The sequence below is a fragment of the Palaemon carinicauda genome, chromosome 24, assembly GCF_036898095.1.
Source record: "Palaemon carinicauda isolate YSFRI2023 chromosome 24, ASM3689809v2, whole genome shotgun sequence".
In the NCBI taxonomy this organism is placed as follows: domain Eukaryota; kingdom Metazoa; phylum Arthropoda; class Malacostraca; order Decapoda; family Palaemonidae; genus Palaemon; species Palaemon carinicauda.
Window position 1 is genome coordinate 55636718 of NC_090748.1, and position 17500 is coordinate 55654217.

Sequence of the window (17500 nt, forward strand, 5' to 3'; positions counted from 1 at the left end):
GCAAACTTGGGGGTCCCAATATTGCAGGGGGCATGAGACCTGCATACATTATGACCGTAAAAGTACTTACTCTTAATATTGCGGAAGACTCCATCACATTTCATCTGGGGTTCCTCCTGTAAAGAAAGGAAAGCAGAATGAGTATACAATTGTTTATCTCACCTGATAAGCAATATGTAATGGTCATCTTTTAATTATTATAGCTTAAGATAGTAAGCTAGAAAGGAATAGTGAGAGACACATACTTGTATATCCCTTGCAAGCAATTGCTGTAACCTTCCCCCAGTATTAAAAATAAAGAGTTTCCTTTATCAAGGTAACTCGAACGAAAAGGGCTCTAACCCCTAGGGATAGAAAAGTGTACACTGCCACTGACCCTTTTAATTATTTAATACTGTGGGGTAAGGAAAACTGTTTTCCAATCAGAGTATTGAAGGAATTCTATTCTTTCAATATAGGTTCAGTCTCAGCAGAAGCCTGCACAATGGTACCCAAGATATGTTAGAAATTAACTACTGTGTAATAATACTATAGTTCTCTATTTGCAGTATATACTATATTGCAAAATGACTGGCTACTGTATAATCATATACTGTAGTTCAGCCAGTGTGCTGCCGGTATGGCTAGCATCTGGCGGCACGGTCCAGCCGTCATGTCGCCGACTGGATTAGAAATTAGAAAAGACACATATTTGTGTATCCTACCCAGCCAATTGCTGTGACCTTCCCTTCCAATATTAAAACCATAGAGTTTCCTGATCAGGGAAGCTCAAAGATAAGGGTTCTAACCTTTAAGGATAGAAATTGTACTACCACTGGCCCTTCTAAATTATTAAATATTGTAAGGTAAAATGTAAACTCATTTCTAATCAGAGTATTGAAGAAATTCTATTCTTTCAATTTAGGATTGGTCTCAGCAAACACCTGGGCAAGGATACCCAAGATATGTTGGAAAATAACTACTAGTATAATATATACAATAGTTTTCTATCTGCAGTATATACTATACTGCAAATATACTGACTACTGTATAAACATATACTGTAATTCAGCCGGCATATAGCCGGAATAGCTAGTCCCTGACGGCACAGTCCAGCCGGCATACTAGCTGATAGAGAGAGAAAAAGCATGAAGTGAAGGACTGCCTTATTACTGTGTATGTTTACACTAAATAAGGATGTAGATATATAATTTACTGCCTTCACCAGAGAGAAGGTCCAAATGGAAGGGGAGAATGCATTATTCAGGCTTCCATCCAACCACAAGTACCGTTGCTGGCATAGTCCGGCCGGCACATGGCTGGCAGCCTAGTACCCGGCAGCGCTGGTACAGTTGGTATGCCGCCGGCTGAGTCAGTACCTGTCGGCGCCGGGCCCGGCGGCATACCCCGGCAACAGGACTTGTGGCCGGCAGCCACTTTAGTAAAGTATTCCACCACGTTTAGCCTTACCCTATCATTCCGTATTGATTCGGATGAGAATTTACATTCTCTAGAATCTTTAGATAAGTCACGATATACATTCTCTCTTAGAGAAAAGAGACTAAACCCTTCCTCCCTCCCTGAGTGCCGCCGCTGCTACAGGCGGCAACCACTTTCTTTCTTCATTGCTGTCGAGTAGAACAGAGTTCTTGCCACCTCCGGCTTTGAGTTAGATAGTAATTTACTTGGGGTGCTCTTGTCTTGCCGCCGACGATGTCGCCAGCAAAGGAAACATGTTTCCTCTGACGATGTCGTCAGCACAGGAAGCCATGCTTCCTCAGTTCACTGTTGAAGGTAAGCGGCATACCTGCCGCCACCTCTCATTTCAGTGAACTATAAGACCCCCTTCTGTCCTTTAGTGACGTCATAGCCATCACAATACTCTTTCACCGGTATTCTGACAGTGCTAGGTTGACTGCGTTACCGGCTGGTGCCCACCGGTGGCAGTTAGTTCAGCTGCCTCAGCACCCTCCCCCTTACTTCCTTCCTTCACAGGAAATGAATATTATTGGGGGGGAAGATTTAACTGGCCCTGACGGCTGCCGGTGGGAAACCTAACATACTTTGGGAAGTCCTCAGCCCTCCCTTGGACTGCCAGACACAATTGTTGCTGCCACCTTTTGTGGATTGGTGGAAACCAGAATCACACAGATTCTAATCCCTTCCATTGGAACTCTCATTCTAGCAAGGAGACAGTAGACGGCCTGATAGTCCTCCTACACTTCCAATTGGTATGTTAACCTTAATAATAGGAATCTCTCCTTCCTCAATGCTTTCTAAACGACAGTATTCAACTATACAGTAGTAGACATGTTTTCTAACATACTCTGTGTTTCCTGCCGCAGTGTATTGTTGGGAAACACATATGTGTCTTTTCTACTTCCTTTCAGGCTTACTATCCTAAGCTACCATAAACGATAGTAATTACTATTGTTGATGAAAATTGTATGCTTTTATATCACTGATATAAAAAATAAAATACTCATTGAGCTCCTTTTCCTTTACAGGAGGATCCAATGGAAAAGTGTGCAGCCTTATCCTGCGACCACAAAGGCAAAGACTTTTGTGGCCACATGAAGTGCAGGACTCATACCCCCTGCTGCATCGTGTCGGAGTTTTTAACTATTGGGACCCGAAGGGTTGCCCCACCTGTTTGACCCTGCTGGCCAACGACTTCGGAGAAGCTCCCTCTGTCAACATAGAGACCAGGGATACAGCGAGGGAGACCCTTCGCAAATGGGTAAGTAGATTACAAAAGAATTTTCAGGGACCTACCTTACCTGATGACTCCCTAAGGTGCCTAGTGTTTCCCAAGGCTCTACCAAACGCAGTAGTGACCCAGGAACAGGTCCAGTCTTCCCTCGTACAACTGAAGATCGACGCGGACATAAATAAGGCAGGCATGGACACCCACCAAGAAAGGACGTCAGAAGTGTCCATTGACACTGAGAAGGACCTACTACAAGGAGGCCCTGAAAAAGACGTGGAACAACCACAAGCGGAAAAAGAAGGATCCATTTGAACGGCAACCAAAATCCCTCAGTTCGCCGTGACGGCATACCAACCTATGCTGTCAACTTCGTCAATCCCAACTCCACAACCAGTTGCACATGCCGACACGAACGAAGCGATCCTCACTTTGATTCAATGGATGATGGAGTTGTTCCTAAGGGAACAAGAGACGATGAGAGAAGCACTCGGGCAAGAGCAGATACTGTTGCAGGAGAGGGCGGACCGCCCTGGATCTACTAAGGGCTCCACTAAGAAGCCCCTTAAAGTGTTGAATCTCCCTCTTCGCTCCGAAACCAACCCTTGGAGGTATGCAGAGCATATGCCCATGATGAATGGGAAACTATTCGTCTCTGAGAAGTTGGGGACCAAACTGATTGAAGATCTTGAGTTCTGGCCTAACTTTTCAGCTTACTCAGAATGTTACATGAGACTGCGGGATGAACATGCAGCCCGTGAGGAAACGGTACCCAAAGAGGTCATTATCTTCGAACATGACAAGGCGCAAGCCACCCTCCTGAAAACCTTGAAAGGAGCCGGGTACACCAACTCCAAAGTCTCAGCACTGAGCAAGAGGCATCCCACCTTTCTTGCTCCTTCCTCCATCTCTTTCCCCTTTTCGGAGAAAGCACCAGACTTCGCCGTCAAGGCAGTCGACAAGGGCAAACCCTGCTCAACCCTAGAGGAATGCAAACCATTCTCTCTAGCACTGCTTACCTGCGAGAAGTGGAAGGATGCCCACCTAACCTTCTTTGTCTCTAAGTTGGATCCAGAGATAGCAGGCCAGCAGTTCAATGAGAATCTTCCGAAGTTACCAGACCATCTTCTGAGGAGGGAACAGGAGACGAAGGAGAGACTTGCGGCCTCCCTTTCTCATCAGAACTGCCTGGAAATGAGTGCAGGTCTACAGAACGCCCCAGAAATGATCATTTTCCTGGCTAAGTCCCACATGGATACCCTTGTGAAAGACATATGCTTTCCTCAGAGCGAGGAGAGCCTGCAGAGAGTTCGTTTTGGCCTCAGCGACCATAAGACATGAACCAAGGAAACTGATTACCTCGAACATCTGGGGTAAAGACCTTTCCCACAGAAACTGGTCCAAGAGATCATAGCCAGAACAGCCACGGAGAATAGGCACCTTCTCCAAAAGTGGGGCATGAGCTGAAAGAGGAAATCTACCAGGATGGAGGTCCCCAGCCCAAGAATAAAAAGGTAAGGAGACCAGGCAGACCTGAACAACTTCCTGCTGTGACTATGACCACGATGTCTCAGACCACTTTCCAGGTGGTCCCTCAATATCTGGTAGCCCAGTCGCCAGTGTTTAACCCCAACTTTGAGAGGCAGTCGACTTCCTTTCACCCTAGTCAGAAAGGAAATGGCCCTAAGAGAAGTTCGCCCGGAGGTAACTCCTCCCGGAGCTGACTAGGACATGGTCACGGAAAGAAATCGACAGGACCCCCCATCCAAAGAGGGGTTCCAGGTAGGAGGCAGACCGTATCACTTTCAGGATCGCTGGACCTTCGAGATCCCTGGGCCCACAGCCTATTGACGAATGGACTCAGGTGGAAATGGAACAGAACTCCACTCCATTTTCCAGAATTCTTCCACCATTCCACCCCCTCGTTAGAAGAATATACCTCAGAATTCTTGAATAAGAAGGTAATAAGAAAAGCGAAGTCCATCAAATTCCAGGGAAGGCTGTTTTGTATTCCCAAGAAAGACTCAGACAAACTCAGAGTCATTCTAGACTTGTCTCCACTCAACAAGTTCATCGAGAACAACAAGTTCAGCATGCTTACTTGGTAACACATAAGGACCCTTCTACCAAAAGGAGTAAACACAGTTTCAATAGACCCAACAGATGCTCACTGGCATCTTTTATCGAGCCGCCCTTTCTCCTCCTACCTAGGATTCATTCTACAGAAGAAGTGTGTCTTCAGAGCAATGCCCTTCGGACTGAATACAGCCCCAAGGATATTCGCGAAGCCAGCAGACACAATCGTCCAGCAGCTACACTCCGAAGGAGTTCAAGTACTAGCATATCTAGACGATTGACTGGTATGGGTAGCATCCAAGACTACTTGTCTGCAGGCAGCCAACAAGGTGATCCAGTTCCTGGAACACCTGGGCTTCAACATCAATCGCAAGAAGTCTCGCCTTCCGCCTGCTCAGAAATTCTAATGGCTAGGAATTCAATGGGACTTGAAGTCACACCACCTCTTCATTCCATCCAAGAAGAGGAGAGAGATAGAGGGATCTGTCAAGAGACTAATCTGTCACAAGAGGATTTCAAGACGCCAACAGGAAAGAGTATTGGACTCTCTAGTTTGCAGCAGTGACAGATCCGGTGCTAAAAGCACGTCTAAAAGATGCGTCAGGAGTCTGGAGAAGATACGCATCAAACGCTCGAAGAGATCAACCAAGGTTGACCCCGACCCTGTTGCTCACGCATTTAAGGATGTGGTCAACAGCCAAGAGCTTAGCACGAACAATGCCCTGCAACCACCACAACCATCAGTGGAGCTACACACGGACGCCTCCTCGCAAGGATAGGGAGGCCATTCTCACGAGAGAAAAGTGCAAAGGAATTGGTCGCACCAGTTCAAAACTTTTCATATCAACGTTTTGGAAGCTGGCAGTTTTCCTGACGTTAAAGAAACTATCCCCTCGCAGAATAATCCACATCAGATTGGCCCTGAACAACGAAGTGATAGTGAAATGTCTAAATCAGCAAGGCTCGAGATCATCTCACATCGACCATGTGATATTAGTCACCTTCCACCTGACAAGGAAGAAGTGATGGCACCTATCAGCAGTTCACTTACAAGGGTTCCGTAATGTGACGGCGGACGCTCTATACAGGCGAAAGCCCATAGAGACAGAATGGTCCCTAGATGCAGACCCATTCTCCTTCACCTCAGAAAAAGTCCCGGAACTGCAGACCGACCTCTTCGCAACGAGCGACAACAAGAAACTGCCTCTTTATGTATCCCCTTATATGGACCCTCACGCAGAGGCGATGGACACCATGTCCCTCGACTGGAACAGGTGGAATTGCATTTACCTGTTTCCACCAACCAACCTCCTGCTGAGTCCTCGACAAGCTAAGATCCTTCAGAAGGACAACAGCAGTAGTGGCCCCCTAGTGGCCCAAGAGCAATTGGTTCCCTCTAGTTCTAGAGCTGAAACTGAAGCTGTTCCCTCTGTCGGACCCAGCATTATCCCAACTGGTCCAGATGTTGACTGTCTACGCTTCACCCTCGAGAACCAACAACTTACATCTCACAATTTTCTCGCCCTAGCGGCGAACCATAGGTTTGGAATCTTGAAGGATAAAGTTGACTTCATCGAAGAGTATAAGTCAAGTTCGACTAGGAGACAATATGAATCGTCATGGAAGAAATGGGTTTCCTTTGTGAAAACAAGGAAACCGACAGAAATATCAATAGATTTCTGTCTAACTTTCTTCATATTCCTACACGAACAAGTCCTGGCTTCTACTATGATTACCTCGTGTAAGTCGGCCCTGGCTAGACCACTTCTGTACGCATTTGGATTGGACCTCTCTTGTGAAGTCTTTAATAAGATCCCAAAAGCATGCGCTAGACTCAAGCCAGCAACCCCACCAAAGCCCATCACGTGGTCTTTGGACAAAGTCTTGCACTATGCTTCGAACCTAAATAATGAGAATTGTACTTTAAAGGATCTAACACAGAAAATCATTTTTCTGTTTGCCATAGACTCAGGGGCTAGAGTTAGTGAAAAAGTGGCCTTATCTAGAAATGAAGGCCATATTCAGTTCCTAGACACAGGAGAACTGAACCTCTTTCCTGATCCTGCCTTTCTTTCCAAGAATGAGCTGCCCAGTAGAGTGTCTTAAGGTCTATCTTCGAAGAACTTCAGACTTCAAGGGAGGACAGCTCTTCAGAGGTGAAACCTCGGGATCAAACCTGTCCCTAAGACAACTGAGAGCAAAGCACACTTACTTTATTCGCAAAGCGGATCCTGACAGTACACCCGCAGGTCACGATCCAAGAAAAGTTGCTTCTTCTTTGAACTTCTTTCAACATATGGACTTTGAAAGACTCCGCTCATACACTGGGTGGAGATCATCCAGGGTCTTCTACAAACACTATGCGAAGTAAGTACAGTACGTGAAATAAAACATTTTATAGTGGCGGCGGGTAGTGTTATAAAACCCGTCGTCTAGTGCTGCGATGAACAGTGAACTGTTTTGGGACTTTACAGTGCATCGGTTGCATGGGTACACTTACCTTCTAGTGCAAATCACAACGATGATTAACACACTGTTCCATATAGGTGCATATCTGACCAATAACACCAGTGCCGAGTGAACGTTTGCGTCACAGTGTTTATGCATTCCCAAAATCTGTACAAATCAGACAGATTTGGTTTCACATCTCCATTGAGTGGCATTATTCCGATAATGAAATTACATATTTTTTCTACAAGAGAAAATATGGACCCTGATGTGTTTTAACGCTGGATCAGATTCATACCCTATTGTAACTACATTTGATAATCTAGTTGCAAGGTAAAAATACTACAGTAAACGTATTTGCGCCTTATTACTGCTATCTCAGTTACAGACAAATAAAACATATTAGAGTGCTAATTAAGCCCTAGAAGGGGCTAGAACTTGAAATCAGGATACAGATTTCCAAGGCGAGTGAAAGGTAATCTCTAAAAGTTCTCCCTTACGTTCCTGCGGAAATTCAAACCTTGAATCCTTATTGTTGATGTCGACACTTTCCCTGCAGGGGGCAGGAAGCACTAAACCAGTTCCAGGCTTAGTGGAAATGACAGTAAACTGGAATTTCATATGCATGTCTAGCAGACCAAATAAGGAAATCCATTCAAGGTAGAAAGCACATACACAAACCCACAGCTATAGTAATTTCAAGTTAATTCTCTAGTATGCCTCCATCAGGAGGACATGGCCTGAGCGCAAAAAATGGATTTTGAGCAAAGTGAAAAATCTATTTTTAGGTGAGAGTGCCATGTTGTCCTGATGGACCCACCCTTTTGCTGACCCCTCCCAAAATTACTCTATCTGCGGCCATTTCTACTTAACAACAAGAAAAGGAATGGTGTCGTAGTAGTGATAGGGAAGGAGGTCCACCGGGTACCTAGATCGGCACCCCTTCCTTTCGCCACTCTTCCCCCTTACACCAAAGAGTTAAATCTATTCAGGGTGAAGATTGCTATGTATCGTATCTAAAAATACGTCCCCTGATATTATGCGATATCCTTAATTGGATACTCGCGCCAGGAGTTGGAATCCTGGAGACCTTCGGTTTATATTTCTGGGAGTATCACTGTAGCAAATATCCCTTAGAAGGCTACCTAAAGGAACCCTTCCATCAGGACGACATGGCACTCTCACCCAAAAATAGATTTTTCGTTTTGCTCAAAATCCGTTTACTATGTTCATAAACAGAGGTACTACTGTATATAGAAACACAGTCTGGAGCATTAAGTTATAGTTTCAGTTGTAACAGTTTGGTACCGAGGCACTAGACTAAGAGGTGAGTCTGGTGTATAAATGAATATTTTTTAGGACTTTAGATTTCCTATCTCTGTCCTTCATGACCTACCTCCATCAGAATGTTCGAGTCAACAATAGGAACACCAGGGGAAGAATAAAGTTGAAAAGTACAATGAAATTTGGCATTTCTATACTCACTTGATGATCATACACATGCCACCTTCCTCCCCACTGACTAAAGAGTTCAAGAAGATGAGATAGTTGCGAATGTAATACTAATTAGTGTAGTTAAGGACAAATCTTACTTCAAGTTGCCAATTGGTCACATGGTGTTGCCTTGATGGTCTGTAGGGGGCATGACCTCTCAAAGGGAAAAATGGTTTGTGTCAGTTTTGGGGGGTAAATAATTTTTTTAGTTGGCTTTCAGATAAAGCAAAATGAACATCTGGTGAGTATATGTAGGACTAGAATTTTTTTTTTTTTTTTCTTTTTTAAATTAAACTTTTTTAGCTGTGCCATTTGAATTGGTACTTTCCTTAAGTTGTATGATTACAAATATGTTGATATAATAGGAAGTTTGTATTTCATTATAATTTGTTTTTACATTATATGGAAAAAGCTAACTTTCCTTAATAATGGCATAGTATTAACTTTTGAAAAATTCTTAGCATTCAAAACTGTTTCTTGAATATTTTTAGTGAAAATTACTTATGCAATATTCATTCTGAACCCAACAGAAAGAATGCTTCCTTCATCTTGAAGCTCCTGTTGAACGAGTTTGTGGGTTTGACACTCCATTTCCTCACGTGTTTGAACCTTTCTACCTTCCTGACAAGTGGCGTTGTCTTAGTGCTATCAAGAAGCTAGTCAATTATTAAATGAGAGGTTTAGTAAGAAGTGATTAATAGCGGCAGTTGGAGTAGGTTTTCAGTTAGTCAACTTCACTCATAAAGAAATTTTAATGACAAGACCATTGTATATTTAGTTTAATGTACTTTTAAAAGAGAAATTTTATATTTCTAGTTTGAAGTTGAAATCATAATGTAAGTTATAAGAATGTTCATCTTTAAATATGTTTGTAAAATTTTAGATTTCAGCCCTCCTTCATAATTGTATATGATGCATTTTAGATTTGGTAGGACCTGTATGTGACCAATTAAATGTAACTATAATTCATTATTTTTGAGTGTCCTTCAGTGCCAAAAGATTTTAATATTACCTCTATACTGAACAGATAGATTTGTCTTAATTTATTAATCAACTGAATGAAAAGGAGCATGTAGCACTCAGTTACAAGGTTCGTACTTTATTAACCTTTTACCCCCAGTGGATGCACTGGTACGTTTCACAAAACTCATCCCTTTACCCCCATGGACGTATCGGTACGTCCTTGCAAAAAAACTGCTATATACATTTATTTGCATATTTTTGATAACTTTATGAGAAACTTTAGGCATTTTCCAAAATAATGAGACTAACCTGACCTCTCTATGAAGAAAATTAAGGCTGTTAGCGCAATTTGAAAAAAAAAAAAATTTTGCAAAATGTGCTTGAAAAAAAAAAAACACCTGGGGGTTAAGAGTTGGAAAGTTCCAAATAGCGTTGGGGTAAAAGTGTTAATTTAACAAATACTTGCTTTAATTTGTGCTGATTAGCAAATAAGATGGAGGTTGTATAATATAATGGTATATTCAAAATATCCGCTGTGCTAGTTTGCACTGATTTAGCAAGGGAATCTTCTATTGTTAGAAGGTATTAATGTGCAGGTTAGTCAATTTATTTGAATGTGGGATGTGGGTACAAATAGAGGTTAGATGGTAACACTGTGTGTTGTAGTACTTCTAGCAGTAGCTCATAGATGGTTTTATTATGAAAACATATTAACATCCAGTAGCTGATTGGAAGGAATGAAATTAACTTTTGAATTCTCAGCTTCAATTTATTGTAGTTAGTTTATGAAAGGATTTGTATTTATATTGAAGGTTAATGAAGATTGTGATAAGTTGTAATGTACAAAATGTATATCACTTGAAGGATATTTGAAAAAATATACAAATAACTTGGAAAGGTTTGATTACTTCTTGCCAGTATAGTTGTGAGATAATTTGGTAACAAGTGAAGGCTTAAGTTATGTGTTCTTATATTATCAGGGTCATCTTTGTTCTTTTGATTTTCAAATTGTTGCCAAAAATTATTGGGTCATACTGTTTTACATGTCTGTACAAACTGAATATCAATCTGATGATTGGATTAGAATATTCTGCTCCATACATTATTTTTGAAGTAATTAATAAAAATACATTTCCTTTCACTGAATTGTAGAGTTGAAAATGCTTAATTTGTAGGTCAGTCACTTATTTGATACTCCTTAGACATTATTTACTTAGACCAGATCCCAAGTAAAATGAATGTTTGAAAACTCCATCAATATTATATTAAAAAAACAGAAATGCTGAGAATTATGAACTCTCCTCTTACTATTTAGTGGACCCCTCATTGAATAAATAATAGGGGAATGGGATGTTCAGTGTTATATTTTAAAAAGTATAACTGAGCCGCATTAAACCTTATTAAACAAAAGTTATAAAAACAAAAACACACTAGCTCTCTTATTGTTTAGAATGTTCAGCAGAACTATGCATTTACCCCATGATCACTCCATCTGAATATCATTAAAACAAAAGTTTAATTTAAAAATATGCAACTAATCAGTAAGTTGGACTATTTTTCTTAGTTATAGATGCTATGTGATTGCCTTTTACTCACCCTCTATTTTATGAGGCTAAAGGTAGCTCAGGTCATCCAAAGACTTTATTTTTACTAAAACACTTAAGAGAGTATGAAATGTGATTTTGTACTCAATATAAAATTGTATCTGATACAGGTTTTATGTTGTGATAAGTTATGAACGCATGACAATTTAATCCAAGAATTTTTTATTTTACGAAGCTTAGAACTCAAAGAGTTTAATGTAAAATTTTGGTGTAGGCTGTTACAGGGTATGAATATATTTTTGTAATTATCTCTTTGTGTTATTGTTATCCTTATAATGATTTAATGGTTGATGTTAGATATGACCCCATCCATTACAATAATAAACCTCTAGTTAGAAAAAGCATTATGTTTTATCAGAAAGAGAAGTATTCATTTCGTAGCGAATTGTTAGCATCATTAATGCATCTGTGGTATCCTTCACTTTTCCTGTATATTGCTTTTATAGTTTTACTGTACTTCTTATTAATACTCTTTAGTTTCTTTCCATTTACCTTTCTAACTTTTTATACATTTTTTGTTAAAATTTTCTTTCTTTAAATAATTAGGTTACTTGTTATCTAGTTGATTAATTATCAAAGCATGTTATAGCAATTATAATTGGAATTACCTGAATTTCAATGATTACCTTCGACAACTTCGTTGTGGCGAAGGTTGTGTTTTGATATGCGCTGTTTGTCTGTGTTTTTATGATTTGTATAACTCAAAACTATTTGACTGAATCTCATGAAATTTGGGGGGATGATGGGCCCTGATCCAAGGTCAATTTGGTTAGATTTTGGAGTGATTGGGTCAAAAGTCATGGTCAAGGTCACATAAAGGTTTAAAAACGTTGATTTGCCATATTGTGGCCAATTTTATCTAATTTGCATGGGCTAAAATGTACATAATTCAATTGCCTATCTTGTGATATACAACATGATGTAGTGATATCATTACCCTTGTTTGTGTACGTATTTGTTTGTATATCTATTTGTGTTTTTATGATTCACATAACTCAAAAATTATTTGACCTAATTTCATAAAATTTGGTTGGATGATTGGCCATGATCCAAGGACAATTTTATTACAATTAGGAAGTAATTGGGTCAAAGGTCAAGTTCAAAGTAATGAAAAGGTCAAAAATGTCTTTTTGCCATAACCTTGTAAATTTTTATCCAATTTGGAAGAATATCTTCAGTTTTCTTGCTGACAAAAGTGGCAATGGCAAAGGTATGCACTCTACCCAGTGCCCGTTCTAGGTTCTCATAGAATTTGTAACTAAAAGTTAAACCCTCATAAAATTTAGTCAAACAGTACTACTCATGTGAGATATATTAGTCTATTTATATGATTTATTCATTAAGGGGATTACAAACTAATTTAGTTGAAAGAGTACTTCAAAACCCGACATTAAAAACATTACTGTCCATTATTCCAAATTTGAACGGGGAAGGCAAGTATTACTGAAGACATTCAAAGCAATCTGTTTTACAAAAATAATGCAAAGAAGGGAAGATTGTATTTCCATCATTTCTGATCATTTTCATTTAATTTACTATTCAATGAAAACAAACTGGAACTTAAATCTTTAATTTTCAGAACTACACTTCCAATTTGTTTTATTTCTATGAATCTCACCTGATGTTCATATTGCTTCTTCAGGAGCCCAGTTTAATTGACACTTACCCATAATAATTTTTATACTTTAAAATTTTCACATTTTCTTTTTTAGACAAATCCGTGCTCTTAAGCCTGAGTTGCAGCATAAGGAAATATAGTTTTCAGTTATCTCCATTGACCAGGGGCGATAGCACTAGCGTTGAAGGTGCTCTCAGACTGTTTACATACTGCCTTTGCATTTCTTAAGTCTTCCCCTGGTTCAATTAGCAGTTGTTGCCTGAAATGTGCTTAAGAATTATTTCTGGGAGATCATGATCCGCATTCCTTTTGTGCATCATGTCGGAGGCAATTTGGTGAGTTTAAATCGCTCTGAAAAGTGCTTCAGTACCACTCATGGAAATACATTTGTCCCTGCACCAAATACAAACCTTTCAGCTCTTTACTATAGAAATATATATTGACGACAGCTGAAACTAACCATAAAACTTTTAAGCAAGATGTTACTCTCCTCTGCTGGTTAGCGGGATGTAGATCCACCACCCTGCTCACACATGCAGTAGATAACACAAGAAACCTTATTTCGGCTTGGAGGAGAGTAGACGTTGCCGGTTTTCCACTTTTTTTGGTTTAACAACTATAATAAAGAACCACTGGCCTAAAAGTTTAAAATTTTCCTTTTTCTTCTTCATACGGAATGGGTCCTGTAAGTGTATCAGTTTACTGTAATACTCTTTACTTCTGCTCACCTTCGTTCCTATTGCTTCGGCGTAGGAATGAGAGCAGAGGCAGACTGAGTCCCTTCAGGACTTCATTGGGAAGGGTGTATTTTCTTTGGGGTACAACATTTTACAGGCAACATTCGATGGTGTCCTTCAACTCGTGCTTTGCTCATTGATGAGAAGCATAGAGCGCGACTTTCCCTTTCAAGGGAGAGCTACCCTCCACCAATCACTGTCCAGTGATCTCCCCTCTTTCAGAGAGAGTTTCCAACAGTGGCAACAGGTTGATTGCCTTTTCCCGCCTGCGAAAGTGACGGTCTTTACCTGATGGTTTTCCCTCCAGAGGTTTCCTCCGACACAATATGATTCGTCCATTTCCCTCAAAGCTCTTCGGAGCTTGACGGAGGTGTTAGGTAACTTCTTGTAATACCTACTCTTCGCTGTTGTACCCTCATAATACAAATCAAGTCCCATTGACGACTCTTGCAGGCTATAACCCTTTGTGGTTATAGTAGCAAATGGTGAAGCGGTCTCCACCTCTCCCATCGCGCCCCCAGAGTATAACAAGTCTCATAGGCAACATCCCTTCGGCTTCATTGCACCACCTCTCCCATTGACGAGTCTCGTAGGTAATAAACCTTCAGGGTTGCAATCAGTCCTCGCTCTTCAGTAGAGGGTTAGGTAATAGACAGGTGCAAAAAACAAGAATCCACAAATACTTGGTTTCCCAGGGTAGGATGATTCCTAACCCTACCAACTCACTGTCCATTGCCTATGCACAGTTGATTAACGCACTAAATACCACCTAATATTGTTTTTATTTGGTTTCTATCATATAAGTACAGTAATTTTTAATTGAATAGAGACATTTTAGTAAGTGCACAGTACATGCACACGTACATTACTAAGTGGACACAGTAAGGCTACAGTACATTATGTAATACAGTATTACAGTATTTATTGGGACACTTATATCAACACAATGCTTTTGTTCCTATATAACATAACATTTGCTGATACTGTAGTGTATATTACTTTAATATCTGTACAGAACTATCACTACAGTAGAGCTTACTGTGCTGTAAGTGTTAGCTGTTTTCATTCGGACGACTCATACTGTTTGACAACTCACCGCATGTGTAGCCTGCATTTATATTTACAGTACTGAACAGTATAGTTAATAAACAATATTGTACTATACATTATTATGATACTGTAAAGTATAATATTTATAGTGTACTGTGTTTATGATTAACAAAATGTGCATATTGCATAAAAAGACCACTTAATAATTTTCGTACGAAATTCTATGCAGCAGTTTTGAAACATAACGCAACTCCTGTCGCGGAGTGTCTTGCGCAGTACTGTAAGGGATCACACTCCTCAACAGTGTTTTTATTTACCCGGTTACGTATTGTAAATGTATTTAAAGTACTACTGTATACAAATGGATCACTTTTTTACATGATAACATGATTCTTCTCAAAATGGACCAAAGCGGTAGATTCACACATGAGGAGAGACAATGCAAGACTGAGGTCGAATCAGCATTAGATAGGATATTGTGCTAGGAGGAGAGGGAAGTAGCCCAAAGCGAGCAAGTTGTGAAGGACCGCTGGCTGTTTGAAATAGTGGCGCCACAAGAATACATCTCACAAACCCGCTAATATGTGATTTTTATTTAATAGATACGGTTCCCTGTATCACGAATGACCGAAATCACGAAGATTAAACCCATGAAAAGAGAGGGTGGACTGTATGCCGCAAATGATGAAGCGGTCTCTGCTTCTCCCATCATGCCCCCATAGTAAAACGAGTCTAGTGAGCATCCTTTTGGGGTCATTGACACAGATGGTGATCTTGCCGACCGCTTGCGGTCGCCACCATTCCCACCGTGCCCCTAGGTTATAACGAGCCTCTCCCATCTACAAGTCTCGTAGGCTATAACCCTTCAGGGCTATTGCCACAAATAATGAGGCAGTGTCCGCCTCTCCCATCATGCCCCCAGAGTACAATGAGCTTTCCCATCGACAAGTCTCGTAGGCTATAACTCTTTGGAGTTATTGCCTATATACAACAAAGCTTTTGGAGCTTTATGAGGGCAGACCCTTTGGGACCTGTGCCTCATGGTTTGTGCATCTTACGAGGCAAAGGCCACTAATAGGCTATAATGTAGTTATCGTGCCTGTTGAGCACAACTAAGCTGATGAAGCCTTGTGAGGCCAGGACCTTTGGGATGTGTGCTTGATAGTTTTAACCTCTTACTTAGGAGAAAACCTCTCGTAGGCTATAATTCTTTGGAGTGATGGAATACATCATGCCTCTTGGGGCACAATATAAGCTTCAGGTCCATCGGGATCTGTGCCTCATAGTTTCAACCTTTTACAAGGAAGAAACCACCACTAAGATATAACTCTTCGCGGTTATGAACTACCTCGTGCCCCTTGTGGTACAACAAAGCACAAGGCACTACTGAGCTCATGGAGCTTTACAAAGTTAGTCCCTTTGCAACTTGCACCTCATGGTTTCAAACTCATATGACAGAGAAACTTCTGTTTTTTCACAAGAAAATAACAAGCATAACACAATAGCATGCTTAACCTCTCACCCAGTAAGGTTTAGGGGGAGAGGAGCTCAAAGCACGCTACCGTTTAGCAGCTTACCAACTCTTATACTCTAGAACCTTCTCCTGCCACAACAAATAGTTGAGGGAGTTCAGTGCGCAACCACAGCTACGCGCTATAACCCCCTCTCCCCACTACATATAGTTGAGGGAGTTCGGTGCACACTTATACCTATGCGCCTCTCCAAACACTCGCCAACTTAAGCCATCCTAAGCACTTAATACCTCACTCGCCCATTTGAGACTCGTATAGCACACAAATACAGTGAGAATAGCTCAAATCTCTCAATGCAATACATCTTATTATAAATTCATCCTTCACTATTAGTAAGCATTAACTGTGCAAGCTTTATCTTGGTATACAGAAGAGAGTTATGCGCAGACATTTAAGTTGTATGAACATTTAAATGCACAAGTTTCCATGTTTACGCAATTGTCTCGTCAGCACTCACCTCGTCAGTGCTCGCCGAGCTAGCCCACACCCTTTCGGCGAGTTCTTGATCAGCGCACACCATTTTGGCTAGTTCTTGATCAGCGTCCACTCAATCCACACTTGCCCCACTATCGGAATCCGCTAGCCTTGCCAACACGCCTTTTCAGCTAATTTTTGATCAGCGAGCACTCGATATTCATTTCCCTCACCATCAAAGCACACCTGCACAGCACTCGCCTTTATAGATCATCCTGGCGAGCGATCTCCTATTCAGAGGAAACAAGGGACATCAAAATCAGTTTCTTTTTCAAAAGTTAACCTGGGTTCCAAGAACTTGTGCAAGCACATAATCGGTCTTAGGACCAACTCAATTTCCTCCACCAGCTCATAGAAACATTCCAATAATTCTTCTGGAAGCCACAATTTCTTCGATAAGGAGTTCCCCTCCTTCTGACCCTAGAAAAAGGAGTAATAACAGCTCCTCTGTTTTGTCATATGCCCCTATCCCCTTGTAGAGAGTCAAGATATGAACAATATCTACATAGTAAGTCTTCTACCACCGGCCAACACCCGGCCTGGGAGAGATTGGGCATTATTCCGATCATTCCTCAGACGCTCAAAAGGCGTCAACGAGTGGAATCATCTCTGGGGGATGCAGTACATCCGGAGAATAGCAGCCTGCCTCCAAAATCTCAACTTACGGTATCCTGTCAATGAGTAGACCGTCACCGGGCTCCTGGAGATATGAGTTCTGATAAGGAAAAGCCAGTTGACAACAGATCAAATAATTCCAAGGGCAAACTACCCCTATCCGTCAGCCCTAAAATTCTCCCCTTGAACAGAAAGATGCTGAT

General features: G+C 41.1%; 1 protein-coding gene across 1 annotated transcript in view; it reads left to right on the top strand.

Moving 5' to 3' along the window:
• BckdhB (Branched chain keto acid dehydrogenase E1 subunit beta) overlaps positions 1–11183 on the top strand; it is a 541868-nt gene extending 530685 nt beyond the window's left edge. Inside the window, exon 8 of the mRNA XM_068348129.1 lies at positions 9235–11183. Coding sequence (XP_068204230.1) covers positions 9235–9375 — 141 coding nt within the window. The 3' untranslated portion in view covers positions 9376–11183. The remainder of the gene's footprint in view (positions 1–9234) is intronic.
• Positions 11184–17500: the final 6317 nt, after the last annotated feature.